This window comes from Glycine soja, chromosome 18 (genome assembly GCF_004193775.1).
Source record: "Glycine soja cultivar W05 chromosome 18, ASM419377v2, whole genome shotgun sequence".
NCBI classification, from domain to species: domain Eukaryota; kingdom Viridiplantae; phylum Streptophyta; class Magnoliopsida; order Fabales; family Fabaceae; genus Glycine; species Glycine soja.
The window spans coordinates 49,964,452-49,985,597 of NC_041019.1; the positions used below are offsets into that span (position 1 = coordinate 49,964,452).

General features: G+C 32.4%; 1 protein-coding gene and 1 pseudogene across 2 annotated transcripts; one reads left to right on the forward strand and one right to left on the reverse strand.

The window, feature by feature from the left end:
• Nucleotides 1–5,953: 5,953 nt before the first annotated feature.
• Nucleotides 5,954–9,949, reverse strand: LOC114394618 (BTB/POZ domain-containing protein At3g08570-like). Of its 2 annotated transcripts, XM_028356255.1 has the most exons (5): nucleotides 9,481–9,949; nucleotides 8,776–8,842; nucleotides 7,272–8,429; nucleotides 6,439–6,901; nucleotides 5,954–6,216 (listed from the first exon to the last, which is right to left on the reverse strand). In XM_028356255.1, the coding sequence occupies exons 1-5, from the start codon at nucleotides 9,555–9,557 to the stop codon at nucleotides 6,185–6,187; spliced, it is 1,797 nt and encodes a 598-aa protein (XP_028212056.1). In that variant the 5' UTR covers nucleotides 9,558–9,949; the 3' UTR covers nucleotides 5,954–6,184. The 2 variants fall into 2 exon arrangements, with proteins under 2 accessions (XP_028212056.1, XP_028212055.1); XM_028356254.1 differs by having other exon boundaries at nucleotides 5,954–6,901.
• A 9,267-nt stretch (nucleotides 9,950–19,216) lies between these two features.
• On the forward strand, nucleotides 19,217–20,498 carry LOC114397377 (annotated as a pseudogene).
• Nucleotides 20,499–21,146: the final 648 nt, after the last annotated feature.

The following is a 21,146-nucleotide window of genomic DNA, read 5'->3' on the forward strand; positions in this document are numbered from 1 at the left end:
AAAAAAATTACAAAGATTATTAATGAGTAAAATACCTGACCAAAATTAAAAAAAATGTCAACTTACAAAAAGACTAAAATTAAAAAAAATTAACTTAGCAAAAATAAAGAGACACTAACTTATAAAAAAAAATATTTAAACCTAATTTAAAGTGGATGCAAAATTACTTCATACCACAAACCACACATGACACTACAATTGCAAACATTTAAACCAACATGACATTTGATAAATAAAACCTTTTTTACGGGCTCTTTTAGCCAATTCCCTGAGATGATTTTACAACTTGCAATGCTTCCTCAATATTAATTTGTTTCTCCTTAAAAATAAGATTATTCCCGGCTTTCCATAACACTCACATAGCAGCGAACCATATCACTTGCCTTGCCTTTGAATCTCTTCCCAAGCCCTTTATCCATATCCTTCAAACTGCTGAAATGTAAAACCACATCTTGTTGTTGAGCTGTTAAAATACCCATCCATTGCAAATAGCCATTCCACACCGGAGAAGTCCACTTACATGAAGAAAAAAAAAACAAGTTATTAACCAACTCTGGGTCTTTGACCACCTCAGGGTTGATCTTAGATTTTTGGTGCCTGGACAAACAAAAAAAAATTAGGATAATTTGTTTTGTTTGCCTAAAACACCAAAAATATCACCAACATGATGTGATTGAGATAATTGACAAATAACTTTATCACTTAAATATGTGATCAATGATTGGATAATTTGTTTTTATATCTATTTCTTCTTATTACATCATATCATTATCATTTTCAAGTTGGCTGCTTGAAAGGGCAGGCTGCTGAATAAACCAGGAAAAGTTGTGCTAACTAATGCAGCTCTGGCCTGCATGTCTAGTTACGACATGCAGGTGAACTGGTACCCTCAATATGTTTGTTTGTGATGAATTGCATAAAACTGTGATAATATTTATTTGGAAGAGGAATACGAGTAGGGGTCTCCACCTTGTTAACTGGAAGACTATTACCAAAAGGAGGAGTAGCCACGGCCTGGGTGTTAGGCTGGCTCGTTCTCAAAATACTGCTCTTCATGGAAAACTGGTTTGGGACTTAATGCACTCCCTAACTAAGTTTCGGGTTGAGATTTTGAGGGATCTAAGGTGTGGTTTCGCCTTTTAAGGTGGGGGATGGTGAAACTAGCTTCTAAGGAGCCTCTTTGTGGCAAAGTTCCTTTGGTGCATATCTATGATTCTATCCTAAAGGTTAAAGATGTCTGGAATGGGATGGATTGGGATCTTCACAAGCTTTATTCTACTCTTCCTCAATCTGCTGCTGCTGATGTTGTCAGTGTTAAACCCATGCTGGTGGTAAGCCTTCCGGATTTGTGGATCTGGGAGCCTTGTGTTTCATGCACTTTTTCAGTTAGTGCAATCTATAAATGGCTTCAAGGGAGCTGTTTTATAGTGGGGCTAGCTGGAATTGGATTTGGAAGCTTAAACTCCCTGCGAACATCCAATTCTTTGTGTGGCAGCTTTGCCACAAAGCAATACCAACCTGATCTTTGCTTATGGCCCGTGGTATTATTCTTGATGACACTTGCCCGGTTTATCAGAATCACCAGGAAACTATTGAGCAGTATTTACTCCGATGTGATTATGCTCATGATGTTTGGAGGGCTTGTGGTTGATCGTCCTCGTGGGGATGACTGGATTGCTTGGATCAAGCAAGCTTCTCATAGATTTGGGAACATGGTCCCTATTGTCTTGTGCACTAAATGGTGCAACAGAAATGGTGTTTGTTTGGAAAATCTATTATTTTTTTTTGTAAAATAAATTAATTGTTTTATTTAAAAATAAATAAAATTTTAGAAAAATAATAAAATTTTTATAATTAAATAAATAAAAATAATGATTTGAATGAAAATAAAAAAAAGATGTTTTATTTATTCATTTGATAAAAAGAGTAAAATATAATTTTTGTTTATAAAATGATAAAAAATAAAGAAAAAATAGGTTGTACCTAAATAAATATATTAGGTCAATTTGCACATTGAGGATATGTCCTTATCTTTTTTTTTTTTTTCAATTTCGTTTTTCCTTCTCCTTCTTCCAAAATCATTTTTTTTCCTGCATACATCCAAACCTATCTCAGTAAGATAATGATCTCAGACTCTTTAACCGTTGGATCGTCATGAAATTTGAACACTGTTCGAAATGTTGTGATTTTCAAAATAATGTTTGTACTGAGGGGAATATCCCTCGTATGTAGCTCTTTGTTTTCCCCGCATACACCCAAAGCTATCCTAGTAAAACTACGTTCCCGGACTCATTAATTATTGGATTGTCATGAAATTTGGACACCAGGTTCGAAATGCATTTCCGCACATCTCCACCATTAGGATTTGCAAAGTTATATTAAGACTACACATGTAAGTCCGCTTAGAGGTAAGAGATGAGTTTATCATGATTGGGGTTAGAATAAACATGTGTATGAATCCTTAGAGGATCAAATTGAGGTTTATTTTGAGATGTTTATTGTATTATAATTCTTTTTGTATGATTATGTGAAATTGTTTGAGGGGTTTTACTCCCCATGTTGTGGGAAACATTTTTGTATGATTTGTTTGTGTTTTGGATAAGATTTACTAGTTTATTGTGATAAATTGTTATATTGAGATCGTGAAATTGAGATTTAAATTGTGTATAAGTGATAAATTAAATATGTGATGAATTGTGAGATAATATATTGCTTTGAGATTATAACATTGTTAGTGCAAATTTGAACATGTGTTAATTTTTGAGATACACGTAAACATGTGATGGTGGATTGTGACATTATGAGATGTTAAATTGTGAACATGAAATTTGGTTGTGAATAAGTGTATGGTTAACACTTGATGTGACAATACTTGTGTTGTGAGTTGTGAATTATACAATAACCTGACTGATGTTTACCTTGAGAAGAGTGTTTATGTGCAAAGTGTTAAAGGGAAAGTGTATGATTCCTAGTTAGAAACCTAGAGTGTTAAATTGTAGCACAATGTGTTAAACATGTTTGAAACACGAGTGTGAGATTATGGGTATTGTATAATTCATGAGCAGTGTCTGCATGCAAAACTTGTTATAGGGGTTGGAACTTAATCAGGAAGGTGAGGTCCTAACGGATTCTTTGGAGTCTAGACATTTGGGGTAAAGACACTCGATTTGAGTGCTCCTTTAAGCCTATGTTGATCTCATTCCCATATGGTTGGAGCATTCTCGTAAAACAGAGTGACCCTGATTGGTCACCTTATGATTTTATTTGATGAGAGTGACCTGATATACTTATTGTGTGGTGTGTCTTGTTATGTACTCCTAAGCGTCCGGTGTGATTTTTCCCTAACAAGGTATCACATTGCATATAGGCTTGAGTCTTAGTATAATTTTTGCATAACGCCTGTGAATTATTTATTATGAAATTGATGAGTGTTGTTACGTCTTGACTCGAGTGTGTGATTCATGTATAACGTGATTAGTGATTTCTATAATGAATTTTAAATGATAAAGTGGTGAAGTAATGTAGATTGTATTAAGTTGAGCTATGTTATAAATACTTCTATAATTTATTTTAATTATGTCTTTGTTTATCTGTATTTTATTTAGAAATATGATAACTTACTCTCTATGTATTGTTTGTGTTTAGATCTTGTGATGATCTCGAACCTTGTATTCATGGGAGCAGATGACTAGGTGTATGACTTTAAAGAAACTCGTGTTAAAGGACGCTGAGACACAATGATCTGATAGCATGTGATATTGAGGCATACTTTTTTATTTCAATTGTATGATGTTATTTTACTTTATTTTATTCTACTGTTTAACAAGATTTCTCTTATAAACTTTGACGACCTTGTTTTGAGCCGAATATGTTTTTAATAAGTTTTATTTGGTAATAGTGAAGCGAATGTGACCCTTTCCCACATGATTGAATTTGTGTACATGATTTTGATAAAATTGGTATAATTAAATTCTGTATTTTTATATGTTTTTCTTATTTATATGTATGTCGGGGTAGAGGGTGTCACACTCCAACCTTCTACCCTTTCTTGTGTGGCTAGGGTCTCTTCTTTGAAACAAGCTATTTATAGGGCCTTTGATGTTCCTATGCAGTAGCCCTTTTCTCGGCCCATCACTTTTGGTTCATGGCTGTGGGGAGATGTTGAGATGATTGTCTTAAATGTGGATGAGAGTGTTACCATTGATGTCAGAAAAGCTGGGTATGGAGGCCTTTGCACGAACCATAGTGGTGACTTTTTGGTTGGTATACCGGATAAGTATTTGGACAAGACAAGAAGGCGGACACCTAATGTGACATACCCTATGAAGTTGGGTACCCTTTCGGCCATATGCCTTCTTATTCTATATAACATGTCTCAGTCTTTTGCATATACAAGTGGTGAGTATCATTTGACCATAATTATCATCAATAAACCCGTTTAAGGATAATTATTTGGTCAGAAGCATCGAAACAAAATTAAGAGGCGTATTACCTAATTGGTAATCGAAACATGCTAACCCATAAACCCATGGCCCAATAAGATAAGTATATAAAGGGTAGAGCCTCAGGTACATAAAACTGTTTTTTACTTGAATATTCACTTGACATCCTCGATAGCTATGAGTCGAACCTTCACTTAAGTGTCGAAGTGTCTTTTGCAGGTATCCCTTCGTTTTTTCGAACTCGTACACACCGGAAACAAGTTAGCATCAGAGAGATCCTTTGGCACAACAGGAGATCCTTCTGCAGACGACGAGTAAGTGTGGAGTTCATCAGTGACAGGAACAATTGGGTTTTATGGTTATGCTGGGGATACTATTATCATGCACTCTGAGATCATGGCAGTCTTTTCTGACTCTAAGCATGTTGATGACTTGATTAGAGATGGGTGCCCTCAGCAACATCTTTATGCTAATGAGCTTCACACTATCCATAGGGATTGGAATTTGGATTATTCAGTTCGACCGCAACCTCAGGGAGGATAATACCTGTGCAGATGTGCTTGCGAAGACAGGGCCTCGCTTAAGGATTTGCTTCATCTCGACTCTCTGGGAATGTCTATCCAGATTGTAATTTCTTTGTTTCTTTTTCAGCATTTTTCCACCAAAAAAAAATATCACAATCATATTTATATATTTTTTCTGTTTTTTTTCTCTCTCTCTCTCAGAATAACACATGGAGTGTCTGAAGATATTTATCGGGTACAAAAAACATTTATTGGAAGATCGCAACTTAGAAGGAACATTACTATGACAGGTTTCTTGACACATTATTATTCAAAAGGCCTTCATCATGATGGATTTCTTGCTTGTTGCCTCCTAGGAAGAATTAGGATGTGAATCAAATCAAATATATATAAATAGATTGGTGCACTCTTGGTTCTCATGGAGAAGACTTTACTATTTAATCATTGAATTGAATACATAAATATTCATTGACTGTGATTTTCTGTATCAAAGAAATTTTAAAAGACGTTTTTAAACTACCCCGAACTTACAGTTTTCGTGTACGAGTTTGACAATAACTTAAAATATCTTACATGACCAAAAATGATTTTTGGTGGCAATACAACTTGTGTACCAACAATATGTTTCGGATTTGTGAAGCATGCTGCATGCCAGTAATGTACCAATAATGAGATTTTTGACAGAATGGATAGAGACAATTACTAGTGGGCTGTTTCTTGCTGCACCCATAATTTCTAGCTGCACCATTTTTGGCTTCTAGATTGGCCAGTCCAAAGGTTAAAAAAAATTATCCAGAGGTGCAAAAAGCAATATTTGAGTGCAGGAAGCAACAGACTTACTAGTGTCGCCCATAGGCATCTACTAGCCAAGTTTGGACTTATTATTCCTAAATATAAGACTCTTTTAACTAAATTATATCTTTTAAGTTGGTTAATTTAGTTAGTATCATTAAATTTGTCATTAGAATTTACAGAAACTTAAGCCCGTGGTGAATCATTTGAGTATTTGATGGCATAAGTTACACTATTTTCCTTTTTCAAGCAATCTAAGGGGCAAGTTTGACAAGAAATAAGTGCATTTTAATTTTATCAACAGGAGGGTGTGAAAGTGAGAGAAAGAAAGGAGATGCTTTTACTGTGTCCCTAGGACAAGGTGATGCTACACATTGAATTGAGGTATTTGATGAAGCTTCCTTGGTGTCACTGCAGCAAGCAGTGTCACTGTGTAGTATTCGACCTTAGCTCAGCAGCTGAAATCATATACAGCAGGGAAAAAGAAGAGAATGAGAGACATTCAAGTTCAACTGCTAAACTAGTGTGACCAAGGATGAACACAAACTTTTGATCAACTCATTTACAAGTTGTGAATAGAGAGTGTTGTAAAAGCTTAGCTAAGAAGAAGAACAATATCTATGAAACAGAATATCTCCTACTCCTACCAGTTTTCCCCTCCGAACCCCGAGACTTCCTACCTGATTTCTGGCGCTTTCCCCCGCCTTGACTGCTAAAAATTGCAATTCTCCCTATTCCCTTAGAAAGTGAGGTTAAGAATGTTCTTCCATTTCCTGCCTTGTCAATGATGCCTTGTTTCATGAACATCTGCTCCTTCTCCAACTCACTCAGCCTCACCCTCATTCTTGAAATCTCCAGCTTCAGTTCCCGGTTCTCTCTTCGCAGAGAAGCATAGTTGTCCCTAGGGGACATGGCTGCACTTGGAACACCACTGCTTATTCTCTGCGACAGCAGCCCGTCTCCGGAACTGCCCGACAACGCGTTCTTCAAACGCAGCTGCTCGAAGTACAAGACTTGCACCACCATTTGCAGTGGAAGTCTGTCATTCTGGGCTGCATGGTTGCATGCTTCTTCAGACAGCTTCTGGCAGTCTATCAACTTGCATAGCTTCTTGCATTCTTGTTCTGTTAGTGCTGGATGTGCCTGAACATTGAGTGAAAAGAAATGCTATTATCAACATGAAGAAGGAAAATGAATAGAATAAATAATATATGCACTTACAGTATAAATGTTTTTTTAGAGTCATATAATCATGAATCATCTTTTAAGTTAAGTTTATTGACTTTTATATAGATTAAATGTCATATAAAAAATGATTTGTGATTAGTTGATAGTGTAAAAACTTTTACATTGATGTCTATTAAACTCAAATGAATAACAAACATAACAAACTGGTTAGTTTTGTGAGGGTAAGTGTTACATGATTGAGAATATGAGGTTTAACTAGGAAGTGCCCAACCATTAGAATTTTGGAATCATAGATATTTCTTCCCTATAGTTCAAGCAAAGTTACCTTCAAATAAATGTCCACAGCTCTATAAAGGCCATCATCGATAACACGAGCATAATCAGGAAGTATCTCAATCAAAGCAATGAATTTCTGTAGACTTAAGTAGGGATCAGGAGCAATTTCTGCTAAATAAGCATCAATAAGCTGTCCCACTTTTAGCAGAGAACCATGGCCAGAAGAACAAAACCCATCAGATTCATACCCATAATCTTCGGTTTCTTCCTCTTCAACCCGTTGCAAGAAATTCACCAGTAGCCTGTGAACTGTATCAACATCAAATAAGGAGTCCCCACTCTGTAGAGATGGTATAAGCAGATCATCTAGTGAGACCATTTCCAACCGTAACGCGATCCTCCTTTCAAGCTCAAGCCTACAGGGGATAGTGGCACCCAACATGATAGCCATCTTTAACATGCCAAACAAAAATGTCAATGGAATGGAAGAGCTTTTGTCTGTTGGCATGAGACTTACTAGAGTTTCCACAATTATCCTCTGGTCCTTTTCTACACTAGTTGGACTTGAGTTTGTCCTTGATGGATTCCAAAATTGACACTTTCCAATGCCCTTTAATGATGATTGAGCATAATGCATCAGTGATGCAATAATGCTGTCCGATCTCACCCCCATTCTTCCCATGGCACAAATAACTCTTTGGAAGTAATCTATTCGCAAAACCGAGAGATCTTCAACCCACCATGCAACACAATCCTCCTTTAGCTCTTCAGATTTACCATCACAGTCTAATTTAGATAAACCAGAAACTAGTTGCTCCTTGCAAGCATTCATTGCAATGGCTTCCACGCATCCGTTTGATATTTCAATTTCATCCACTGTATCTGGAGGTAACATCTCACAGGTGGATAGCACTTCCACTGACTTCTGAAGACTTTGAAATACAATCTCATTCAGATAAATATCTGTTCTTGAGATGAGGTTTTGCTCCCTGTATTCTTCTGTCATTTCTAGGTACTCTGCTGCACATCGAAGCCGCGCAACATCAAATGTTGTAATCTCAAAATTCATTCCATAACAGAACTTCATGGCAAGTTCAAATGTCTGGTGACCCCCTGGAAAGTTGATGAGCTCCAAGCTTGAAACATTGGAACCCTTGGCTTCAGCCACCATCTTCCGGATCTTCCCACTTAGAGTCACCAAGGGAAACTTCATGAACAAGCACAAACTAATAAATTAGTTTTAATATAGATTTTGAATTAAGATACTGTTTCTGTAAAGACATTAACTGAATAGTATTGACTTGACTGGTGCAGCTATTTTGTACTCAAAAGAAGCCAAATAGAAGTCATCTACTTTTTTCTTTGGTATCATAAAGTAGGCATAAGACTTTTGGCAAATAGTGGTTGATTTTAGTTGCTTGTTAGCATATAATGGATTCATAGCAGCTGTTAAAAGAGACACCCAAATTAAAGCCATGACAACTAAAGTTTAGCGGATAAAAACTTACAACTCAATGACAAATAGAACACAACCGCATCTTCAAAGATTTTACCTTATGCAGAAGAAAAGACTCGCCATCAACGACAATTGTAATGTCACCAGCAACATCAGCAAATATCCTGCAATCAAGAAAACAATATGACAACTGTCACAAATCCTATTAAGGAAGCATGAATTCTGAAATCCACAGCATCCTCTGACTCTTGCCACCCCTAACCCAAAAAAATTTCACAATGAAACAAATGAAAGAGTTGAGAATAGCAGCACATAAAAAATGTTGTCTTTTAGCATGCAATTCATCTTGAATGTTCCCAAGAATTTAGATAATCTCTGTCTAGCTCAAAAACTTGAAAATATCTCACCATCAAAATTTTGTTGGATAATATGCATAACCTTTGTCAATAAAATCCAGAAGGACATACCAAGCAAACAAATACTTTAATTTCAAGACCAGTTAGATAGAACTAGGATGAAATGAAGAGTAGCAAAACAAGGACATGAAGTTACATCCTCTTTTTTTATCCATAAGAATTGAAGACAGGTATCAGGAGGTTTACAATAACTCACGCACCCTACTCAATCAACTAAACTAGACTACCTTGGTTAGAGATGAAGTTAGATTCTTAATCTACTATCAGATGAAATATAGACACACTAGTACATATTACACTCCCACAACAAGACATACATAACATAGTCAAATAGATAGAAACAAGAAACAAAGAGAGGATATGACATGCGGGTGTTGCTGAAGTACCTAGTAGTGAATGAGTTGCAGAACTTAGGAGTAGCTGGAGAGCGTTTAGAAGAAGAGAGTGAGGTTTCAGAAACCATCTTTCTTTCTCACTATGTATCTATCTATCTATCTGTTAGAAGAAAAGAGTGAGGAGAGTTGAGCAAAGTGCAACTCCTCCTCCTCCTGCTACCTGATCTGTGTATGTTTCAGGAACAGCAACACAAAACTGATGAGGCCTGTGCTGTGCTGTGGCTGTTTTTGATGATTAAACTATCAAATGATGCGTACGGGGAGATTGCAGATTGCTATGGTTCAGGAATATTTTGGAGTAAACGCCCCAAAAGACCCTCACCATAGCATTCAATTATTCACAAGTGCCATCAGAAAAATACAACATAGTAGCTTTTTCTTTTCGTTTTCATAACATGTGCTGTGTGTGTAGTAATAGCCAGCCTATGGTCTTCTTATTACCAGTGCTGAACCATCTTTTGCTTTTTGGCTGCTTTTGTTTCTGGCTTTTGTGTTATAATACAATTACCATACACTATACAAATACAGTGTTCAGACTTCATATTCACATGTTATTATCTAATCAATTACCATTGTTGGCCTTGGACGTGGACACATTACGTTACAAAAAGACTGAGTTTCGGTGGTAATTTTTTTGCTAACAGAAACACAACATGGTTGTGTGCCTGTGGCGCCACCTTGCTTTATTGGGTTTCGATTTTGAATTGAAATGACCAAAACCAAACGCTACAATAATGGCTTTAATAGTCCCCATTAATCACAGTTAGACAACATAGCAAGTTAAAATCAAATGTGAAGTTGTATCTGTTGTATAAATTTAAATGTTTTTATATGTAAAAACTGTTAATTAACTACTTGTGTGGGAATTACAATTGAACTTCAAAATTCAAAACATGAACTTTCTCTTTTTAATTTGTTCATGTTTATCAAAGAATGATGAAATAAGTTTAAATTTTTATGTATGGTTAGTGTAAAAAATTTCACGCTGCATTCAATAAAAAATAATAGTAAATATGATTTTTAAGATAATTATTATTAAAGTAAAAAAATCATAAATAATATAATATTAAGTATTTCAATAATTTTTTCTTTTTTTTGATTTGTTTAACTAATGGTTCTGACTAGCAGTTGTTAAAGAAAATTATCATCTATAATTTATCAGATGATAATATAAATTTTGTTGATAATGATAATTTTTTATATATATATGTATATTAAGATTAAGATTATAAGTTATTTTTATGCATTTCTTACTAGACAAACTAGAATAATGATTGAGAATTCGTCACATACTTTTATGCACGCCACTGTGAAAATCACCTTAATCTTACTTTTACCCTTATGATATTCTTATACAATCTACGGAAGTATATATCCTTGCACAATATAGTAGCAATGGGATTAAGGTTGCAAAGTAAAAGAAGTGACACGTAGGGTAAGGGCACGATCCATATGATGCAACAAATCACGATGGCATAGTGGGGTTGATTTGGTGAAGGTAAGGGTAAGGGGTCAATGTTGGAGCCTAGAAGGCAGAAGAAAGGGAAGGGAGAGAGGTTCAAAAGAAAAAGTGGTCTAAGGACATCTGACATGGATCCATGTCACGGAACTCAATAAAGATGCAATTATAGAGATAGCACCACTACACACTCTGCCTTCTTAATTCCTTTCCCAAATTATTTATATATTATTATTATTATTATTATTGATAATATATTTTTTCTAAATTATATTTATCTTTTTCAGTGATGAAAATAATCTAAGTCTCTAAATGTTTACATGTTTGAAACTTAAATTAAGATTACTAATTAAATTTTAAAAAATAATTTTATATTAATTAATTCATAGTTTCTAATCTTTGTTATATAATTGATAGTATTTGCCAATTATAAATAATATATGGCAAGACAACTGTACTAAGAAACAAGTATATTCCTTTTCTTGTCTGGCGTCTAATAAGATATTAACATCCCGTTTCTATTTTATACTAAAGTTCTCCTTAATTTGTGCGTGACCTTTTATAATTTAACCATTAATACTTTATTTAGCTTCAAGACAAGTATAATCATTTTTCAATATAACGAAATTATTTTCCAAAAAAAAAGTTATGAAGTAAAATTCTGACCTTACAAAATGCTCTGGGCACGTCTTATACCTAAACGGCTCAATTATCATAAACTACATCTGTCCTAATTAAAGGAGAATCTAAAACCCAATTCACATGAGCCCAGAAGCACATCATCATGTACCTGCGACATACCTTAACAAGTGTCTTAAAAACCAAGCAACCATCAGCAAGTATAATGGGATCAAAATGATTAAGGCTATATTTAGATAAATTACAATATATACAGTTCTAAATTCCAATACATAAAATGGTAAAAAGGAAGATTTGTTAATAAAAGTACTTTTAAATTCTCTCAACTGAAATTCAAATAATATCACATAAATATGATATACCTTTATGCAATAGAATAACACGCACACACACACAAAAAGGATACACACCAAAAGGTTCACATTCTTTTCCAGTTTTAATTATCTCTTAGTTTTCGTTTTTACTGAATTTATTGTTAGAATCATCGCACGTAATCTATCACCTTCCATTACTTAGGAGCTTAGAGGAAGAGTTTCCATCATACTTGTTACAGTGGATTTAGTCTCATTGGGACAGCGAGGAGCACAAAACTAAAGTGTGGCACTTGCTATTTACACCTCTAATTTTCTAAGTACACTCCTCCATCCCTACTCTTTTTATTCTTTTGTTGTCAATTATACCATTTTATTTGTTAAAATGTTGTTCTGGAAAATACTTTCCAGAATCATATATATCAATTCTAAAAAGTAATTTCCAGAACTATGTTTCAACAAAATACCTAATCCTAAAAACAACTTTTCAAAACAACATATATCATTTTTGAAAAGTAGTTTTTGGAATTATGTTTTAACAATCATACCCTTTTATGCCCTATTTTTACACCCCCCCCCCCCCCCTTCCTTTTGTTTATATTTTTTTAATTATCAACCATACCCTTTCAAACCCTACTTTTACACCTCCATATTTGTTATTTTTAAAACCCTCTTTTTTATTCTATCTTTATTATTATTTAAACCCTAATTTTGAACCTCCATCTTCATCATTCTTTAAACTTGTTTACATAATACCACATTTTCCATCAAATTTATTCGTGATGAGGGCCAATTCAATAGAAAATGAGGTCAAAGTTGAGAAAAACATTTTCTACCTTAAAGAAATGAGTGATATGCAAGTCATTTTAGTTAATATGTGAGGTCTTTTTTTACTTTAAAAACTAATAGCAAATAACTTTATATTAATGGACTTAAAACTTAAGTTTTAGTTGGTTTATTGGGTCAGTCATGTAAATGTATATTTTTCTTCATGTGTCAGTGTGTATTTCAAGATACATCTATGATTGACTTCATCTATTATACGGTGTACATATGACACTTCTTTTAGGTTTTAATTTTCATCACTTTTTTTTTGGGGGTGGGGGGAGAGAGACAGAAGTTGAAGGGTGTTAGGGAACTGTCCATACCCTACATATCAGAAGTTTTATAAAATACTTTATTAATTCTTAGATTTATTTATTTTTGTATGTTATTTTCTCCCCATTATGCAACATGGTTGGGTTGAAGCATCAATATTTTGTGTGTCTAAGAATTATCATTGATTATGGTTTTACGAGTTTCAGTTATAGGACTGGTGTGGGCTTGGAGCTATGGAGGTGAAGGGAAGCTTGCTTTAGGTTTGAGAATACTTATGGTTTCCTCTCCTCTTCTTGTTCCTTTTATTGATTCCTTGTATTATGGTGAAGAGCAACACTGGTTCGAGGAATCTTTTCGAAGAACCCCCACATTTTAGACATGTTGAACTAATGCCATTTAGATATAATAGTCCACCTAATTACAACATTGAGTGACCCTTAAACTTCACATTGATAAAGCGACAATTTTTTACAAAGGGGACATTGCTAGCAGCTTCTCTAGCTAATGGAAAAGGAGATGGTGACAAGTCTAGTGAATGATTGTAATAGCTTTGTGAGCAATGTAATTTTTTGCGTATTGTAATTACAAAGCAAATTATGTTTTTGCTTTATTGATGTACTTGGAACCTTTTGGTGCTTAAATTAAGTATGTTAGATATTGTCATTTTGTGATTTGGTTTATTCCATTTTGCTAATTTGAAAATATTGATGCAACTAGGATCAATGAACTAGTGCCTTCTCTTCGTTTACTCATTCCAATGAACGTCCTCTCAAGTCGCAGTTTAATCTAGGAACATATAGCACATTGCTAAGTTTCAATCTACCTTCAAGAATCATAATTTCCTTCTTAATTAACATAATCTTCTTTGCATTTAACAATCACACGGAGCATCCTTACATAATTTCCAGCTTGTGCAGAAATATCAATTAAATTTCTAGTAATTTGATTAGACACTCTTGTATCAATAATCCAGATTATTTCTTTAATTACCCATCATCCTCTCAACACTGCTTATTGTTCAGCCTATATATCTACCAGAATTTGTCACTGCTTATTGCTTAACCCAGTGAACCCACCTTTGTCTGCATCAATGAAAAAAAGTCTAGGTAGCAATTGTACAATCACTTCTCCTTCTCCATCCTAATCGTTTTGATTCATGTTCCTTTTCCATCTTTCATCTATGGTGTTGGGAAAAACACACTTCTGTTTACTTGATTCATATTGACGAGAAAACACATAACAAAACAAAAGACATTACCATAAGTTTAAAAAGAAAAGATCACATATTTGTAAGCTTTTTTTTTTTTTTTTGTAATAATCATTCCTAAACAGAATTTGTTAATCATTCCTACATTCATAGTCTCACAGTTTTTGAATAAATTGGACAAATTTATAAACCATTTCTTCACATGATAACCTCCTCTCTCACTTAGCTTAGAGTGATGATCTCTCTTGAGGGTGTAATTCTTCTCATGTCAAAAGTCTCTATTTATAAATCCTAGAATCTTAATTATAAATGAGTAAATAAATCTTTAATATATATATATATATATATATATATATATATATATATATATATATATATTCTAAACAACATTCTAAAAATAAGATAACACTCTTTTTAAATCTAAATAATATTTTAAAGATTTGAAATTACAAATTTAAATTATTTTTCAACAACTAAAATTGGGTACGAATAGGGGATGAGATGCATGAATTTTTTTTAATATAAGATACAAATACATTAATATATATTTCAAAAAAGGATAAATTATGATTTTAATCGTTAAATTTTTTTATATTTATGACTTTAGTTGTTAAATTATTTGATGACCGATCAACATCTCCAAACTTTTTTTTATCCAATATTTTTATTCTGTTTCCAATTTCCATGCGTATTTTTTATCAATGGATTATAAGTCAAGTGAAGCGTGTACCCCGAGTTAAGGGTAAGACATTTTCTCCCAAATCGTCTTCACATGCCACCTGTTTCAAGTTAATGAAAAGTCCATTAGGAAAATTAGATACACTGACATTAAGATGGGAATAATGGAAGCGACTGCTATATACCACACATGAAACAATCCATGAAATTCTCATTTTTTTTAGTCTTATGCATGCCTCATTCGGATATATTATATTGATAGATATATTAGCAACGGGTGTTTGGTTAACATGTTTTTTAATATTAATAAAAAATGAGTTTTTATGGTGATCCAATAATTTGAGAAATTTTAATTCTATTAAATTTTTAACCAATCAAATTATATGTCATTTTCTTATTAATTATTATTTTTTACTTAATCCTTAATTATTATTTTTAAAAATTTGAAAATTGTAACTTTTTAAAATTAGTTACTTTCACACTTTTAAAATTAGAAATCTAAACCCTAAAATATTTTTAGTTACTTTCACACTTTTTATAAAACCTATGCTTAAGAAATAATAATAAGAAATTTTTAAACCCTAAATCTCAAGAGATTTTTTATAAAAAGTGTTAAAAGTAACTAAAAGATTTTAGACTTCTTGTAAGGTTATCTTTAATCATATTTTTTAATTGAAAAAATTTACAACTTAAAATTTCTAAAATTAATAATCAAAAAATAATTTGAAAAAAAATAATCAAAAGGTGACATATAATTTAATTAGTTAAACAATTAATAGTATCAAAATCTCCCAAATTATTAAACGTAACATAGAAACTCTGATAAAAAATATGAAATCACAAAAAAGTTTTTTTTTTCAATTTCGAAGACCCATGACAAGTAAGTCCCACAGTAATTAAGGTATTACCCTAAAAAAAAGTAGTTAAGGTATTAACTTTTTAATGCTCTAAATCAAATAGAGTTTCTTTATGGCTCCATTAAATGTGAAGCCTTGTTAAGATATTTTGTATGCTAACTTTATCTCTCACATAGAAGGATGTTGATACATGACATATTTTGAATGGTCAAGTCAAGTTGTACGTATTTATAAGTTAGGTATTTGGAAGGATGGGGTCATGGTCTCTCCAACTTTTTTTTTCTAATTCTAAATTTGTAATATGTCTATAATTTTTTATTTTAATATTAAGTTAATTAATTTTGTATAAAAATAATATCATCGGTTAAATTATTAACTAATAATCATGACTATGACTAGTAAAGTTATTAAATTAATTATAAATTAAGTTTTTAAATAATTAATAATTTTTAATTTATTTGTAATTAACTTTTGTAAAAAAATTAGTTTATAACTAACCTATTAACTTTATTAATCAAAATTATTAACAGATAAATTAAAATGGTCAATTTATAAAATTTGAAGAAATGTTACAATTAAAATTAGGAGATCAAAATTATAATTTAATCATTAAAATATGATTATTTGATGATAAAACCACATTAAATAGATTAAAAAATATATAAAAATCACTCTTTTTGTCCCAAAATAATTGATATTTAAGGTTTTTTCACACATGCCCAAAAAGTAAGTATTTCAAGATAATTAACATTTATTAGGGAATGATTTTATTAAAATATTTCTCTCTTAATTTCAATAGATATATTATTAATTATTTCAAGATAATATTATTTATTACAAGATAAAAATGGAATAAATGTTTTAATATCTCATTGAAAAGTGAGAATATCAATAATTTTTTTTAAAGACTAAAACTGTAATCATTTTAAGATCTGCAAAATGTGGTTGAAAAAATGTGATTGAGAGAAAAGAATCATATTCAAGATGACCGATTAGATTCTCCAAAAATTAATTATCAACAAAATCAATAAATGCTCCCTGCAATAATAATATGCTTTAAAAAATGTTGATTTTCTATTAAAGCATCTTTAATGTTAGATATTGAGCAAATATATTATACTCAAGATCTAATCTTGCAATAAAGATAGTGCAGAGATCTCTAGGATGAAGAATGAGTTCTTGTAGAAGAACCCTGAAAATCTTTGTACAATGTTTAAAAATAAAATTACAAACAGGACCAACAAACCAACAACCAATCTACAGGAATGACAAAAAACAATGGAAGAAGAAAAAAAAACAAAAACGAAAATGGAAGAACATAAGAGGAAGGAAAAAAAATACCTTTGTTGAGTGCACGTTGGGTGTCGTAGGAGGGGGAGAGGGAAGGGGGAAACAATGAGAAAAAAACGTGGAACGTGGGAGATGAAGAGGCCGAGAGGGAGGAGGAAGAGGAAAAAATGGGGAAATTAAAAAATCTGAGTGGGGAAAGGAGATAGTGGAGCATGGGAGATGAAGAGGCATGAGAGAGGGAGGAGGAAAAAGTAAGAAAAAAAGAGAGGAGAGTGGACGCTGGGGAAGGTTGAGGGATTGAAAATGGTCATTGTGTACATAGTGACCATTACTACACAATAAGCATTTTGCATAGTGTAATAGTCGAAAAAAATGTTTTACATAGTACAACGGTCAAAAAAAAAATCTGAACAGTCGGAAAGTGGTTTGCACAGTATAAATTAATTCAAATAGTAACAATTTGTACACCCAATTGACATTCTCATTTTTCATTTGTCAACCTCTAGTTTCCAAATTCAAGCTCAGTTAATTTTGTTTTGCAAATTCAATCTCAGTTATTTTTTTTCTAAATTCAAGGTTAACTTTTTTTTCCAAATTCAAGCTCATTTTTTTTTCATATTCAATCTCAATTAATTTTTTTTCCATATTCAATCTCATTTAATTTTTTTTCCAAGTTCAATCTCAGTTAATTTTTTTTCAAATTCAAACTCACTTTTTTTTCATATTCAATCTCAGTTAATTTTTTTTCATATTCAATCTCATTTATTTTTTTCCAAATTCAATCTCAATTAATTTTTTTTCCAAATTCAAGCTCATTTAATTTTTTTTTTCAAATGGATCCAAATCAATTTGATTGGCAAAATTATATAAATTTTTATACAAAATCACAACATGTCTCCTTCAATCCAAAATTCACAAAATTGTCTTCTTTTTTCCCCCTCCTTTTTTACCATCACCACCACCAAATTATTTTATGTTAAACACTCAAATCGCTTCTACCGTTAATTCTCAAAGTTTGCAAATATTTCCTTCAATCCGCGCAAACAGTCCTACAATGGTTTCAAATGATGACATTGGTTCGTAATTTCCACAATTTTCTTTCCAAATTGGGCTAGACGAGATCACCATTGACGAAGTAGGAGGGTCTTTGACATAAAGGAAGCCTCGAATCGCCTTTGCAATTGAAAAAGATACACACCTCATTAGTTCATGGCTCAACATCTCAACTAATCCAATTGTTGGAGTTGGTCAAGGAAAAAAAGCGTTTTGGTTGAGTGTCATGGAAAATTACAACAAATTTCGAGGTGAACTTTGTGAAAGAACAGTTAATCAATTGAAATCACAATGATAAAAAATTAATCTCGGTGTGAAAAAATTCAAGAGTCATTACAAGCAAGCAATATCATTGAAGAAAAGTGGTTGCACAAATAACGATATCATGCTTAATGCATATGCCATTTGGAAGGAAGACAAAGGAACCAATTTTGGTTTGGAACATGCTTGGCGACTCTTGAAAGATCAACCTAAATGGTTAGAGTAGTTTACTAAAAATTGCTCCAAAAAGATGAAGATTTCGACATCTAAGGCATATTCTTCATCATCTAATCCAGAAACACTGATCGAAGATGCTAAAGCTGATACACCGTCTACAATTGTCCGTCCAATGGGACAAAAGACGGCCAAAAGGAAGAGCAAGGGGAAAGGAGTAGGAACATCTACCAATACTGTTGATTTGACTAGTGTAGAGGAAGCAATGAGGGAAAAAATGTTGTCAACACCAAACTAGCAGCCTTAAGGGAGAAAGAATTGAAAAAGGAGTATTACGACATTCTAATGAAGGACACTCTACAATGTCTGAGACTCAACTCAAATACCATGAAACCTTTTGTAAAATAATTCGGAATAACTTAGGAATCTAGTATTAATTTATTAGGTAGTTTTAATTTGTAGTAACTGTCTTTTAATTTTTATTTTTAGGAATCATGTTTGATTTGTTTTATTTATTTATTTTAACCGTATTATAATTTGTTCATTTTTTTAATTTCTGAAACTAGCCATTATGGAACTAGATGTTGTACAATTTGGTATTTACTTGTTCAATTCTCATTCATTGTTGTACGTTTCCTTCAAACAATATTCTTCTTTCACTTGTTTGTGCATTCAATCATTCATACAATGGGTTGAAATAATGACTTTGGACCAAGATTGGAAACAAATTGTTTACGAAACAGTTGACGATAGTGATGAACAAATCATGAGATACTTATGTGCGATGCAACAACAAGGAGGCAACAACAGTCAACAAAGAAGGCCTAGAAGAGTCATTAATCGCAATCGTGAAGATGAACATCTACGATTGATGAATGACTACTTCTCAGAAAATTCGATATACACCAAGACTCAATTCCGATGTAGGTACCAAATACGACAAAAATTGTTCATCCGAATTATCAATGCTCTTAGTAATCATGATGAGTATTTTCAAATGAGATCTGATGTTGTTGGTAGAATGTGTCTCTCGCCATTACAAAAGTGCATTGCAGCTATTCGTATACTTGCATATGGATCACATGCTGATTGTGTGGATGAGTACGTTAGAATTGACGAATGCACTGCAACTCAATGCTTACAAAAATTTGTAAGGGGTGTTAATGAGATATTTGGACAAGAGTATTTGAAAAGACCCAACAACAATGACATCAATCACCTACTACAAATTGGAGATGCATAAGGGTTTCTAGGTATGTTAGGTTCTATTGATTGCATGCATTTGGAGTGGAAAAATTGTCCAGTTGCATGACAGGACCAATATCGTAGAGGTGATAATCGCAAACCTACAATAATACTTGAAGTCGTCGCTTCACAAGACTTGTGAATTTGACATGCATTTTTTGGAGTTGCAGGTTCAAACAATGACATTAATGTGTTAAACCAATCGCTTGTGTCTGATGACATTTTGCAAGGTCGAGCTCCTCCAATACAATTTACAATTAATGGAACTCCATATAATATGGGGTACTATCTTACAGATGGTATTTATCCAGATTAACCCACATTTGTGAAGACCATACCAATGCCACAAGGTCCTAGAAGAAAATTATTTGTAAAATTTCAAGAAACAATGAGAAAGGATGTGGAATGAGTGTTTCATGTGCTTAAATCTCGATTCGCAATTATATGTGATCCATCGCGTGCCTAGAACATAGATACAATGAATGATATAATGTTGGCATGCATTATATTGCATAACATGATTGTCAAAGACAAACAAGATACGTTCAATGATAATGTCGATGTTGATTATGATCACGTAAAAAATGACATTTCAAATGTTGAAGTATTTCATGATACTCCTCCTGACTTTGTTACATACTTGCGTTATGCATACAAGAACAATTCATCAACAACTTCAAGCCGATTTGGTGGAGCATATTTGAAAATGTTATGGTCACAACAATAATGAAATTTAATTTTTCTTTGACATTAATATTTTTCAAATTTTTTTATTATCTAATTTATGTATTTTTTATTTCTTTAACATTTAGTTATAAATAAAAATTAAATTTATGTTCAATTTTCCTATTTTTTAATATTTATTATTTTTTCTTCAATGTTTCATTAAAATTAATTACTTAATTATTTATATTTAATTTAACAAATAATTAAATAAAATATTTAAATGTGAGATCCATGTCAGACTTAAAAAAATTATCTAAAATGTAAAAATCAGATCTTATCACTGAAAAAAAATGATCTAAAATCTTTAAAATTTATCACTAAAATGCTCTTTGCGTCTGAAACCAACTTGACAATATTATCAGACATGCGTCTCATGCACGGATTCACCGTTAAATGTTTGTCTTCGATTATTAGGGTTTTCCACTTTACAAGATATGACTATCGTTTCCATTCATACAGTAGTGGATATCATTGTCACCATGCACTTACTACATTTTTTTTATTATATTTTACTATATTAAATGAATTTATAATTATGCCAATTGTATGACCCCTGAATCAAAATATTTTTTAATTATTTTTTATTTAATTATAAATGGACGTATGGATGAATTAAATATTTATATTTTACAGGTTAAAAGACATATTTACTCTTTATG

What these genes read in the sequence shown, in the direction of transcription:
- LOC114394618 (XM_028356254.1), bottom strand. Translation starts at nt 9,557, where the DNA reads ATGGTTTCTGAAACCTCACTCTCTTCTTCTAAACGCTCTCCAGCTACT. An exon ending in TGCAACTCATTCACTACTAG is followed by an intron (nt 8,843 to 9,480) that starts GTACTTCAGCAA and finishes TCTTGATTGCAG; the next exon opens with GATATTTGCTGATGTTGCTG. An exon ending in AGTCTTTTCTTCTGCATAAG is followed by an intron (nt 8,430 to 8,775) that starts GTAAAATCTTTG and finishes TTGTTCATGAAG; the next exon opens with TTTCCCTTGGTGACTCTAAG.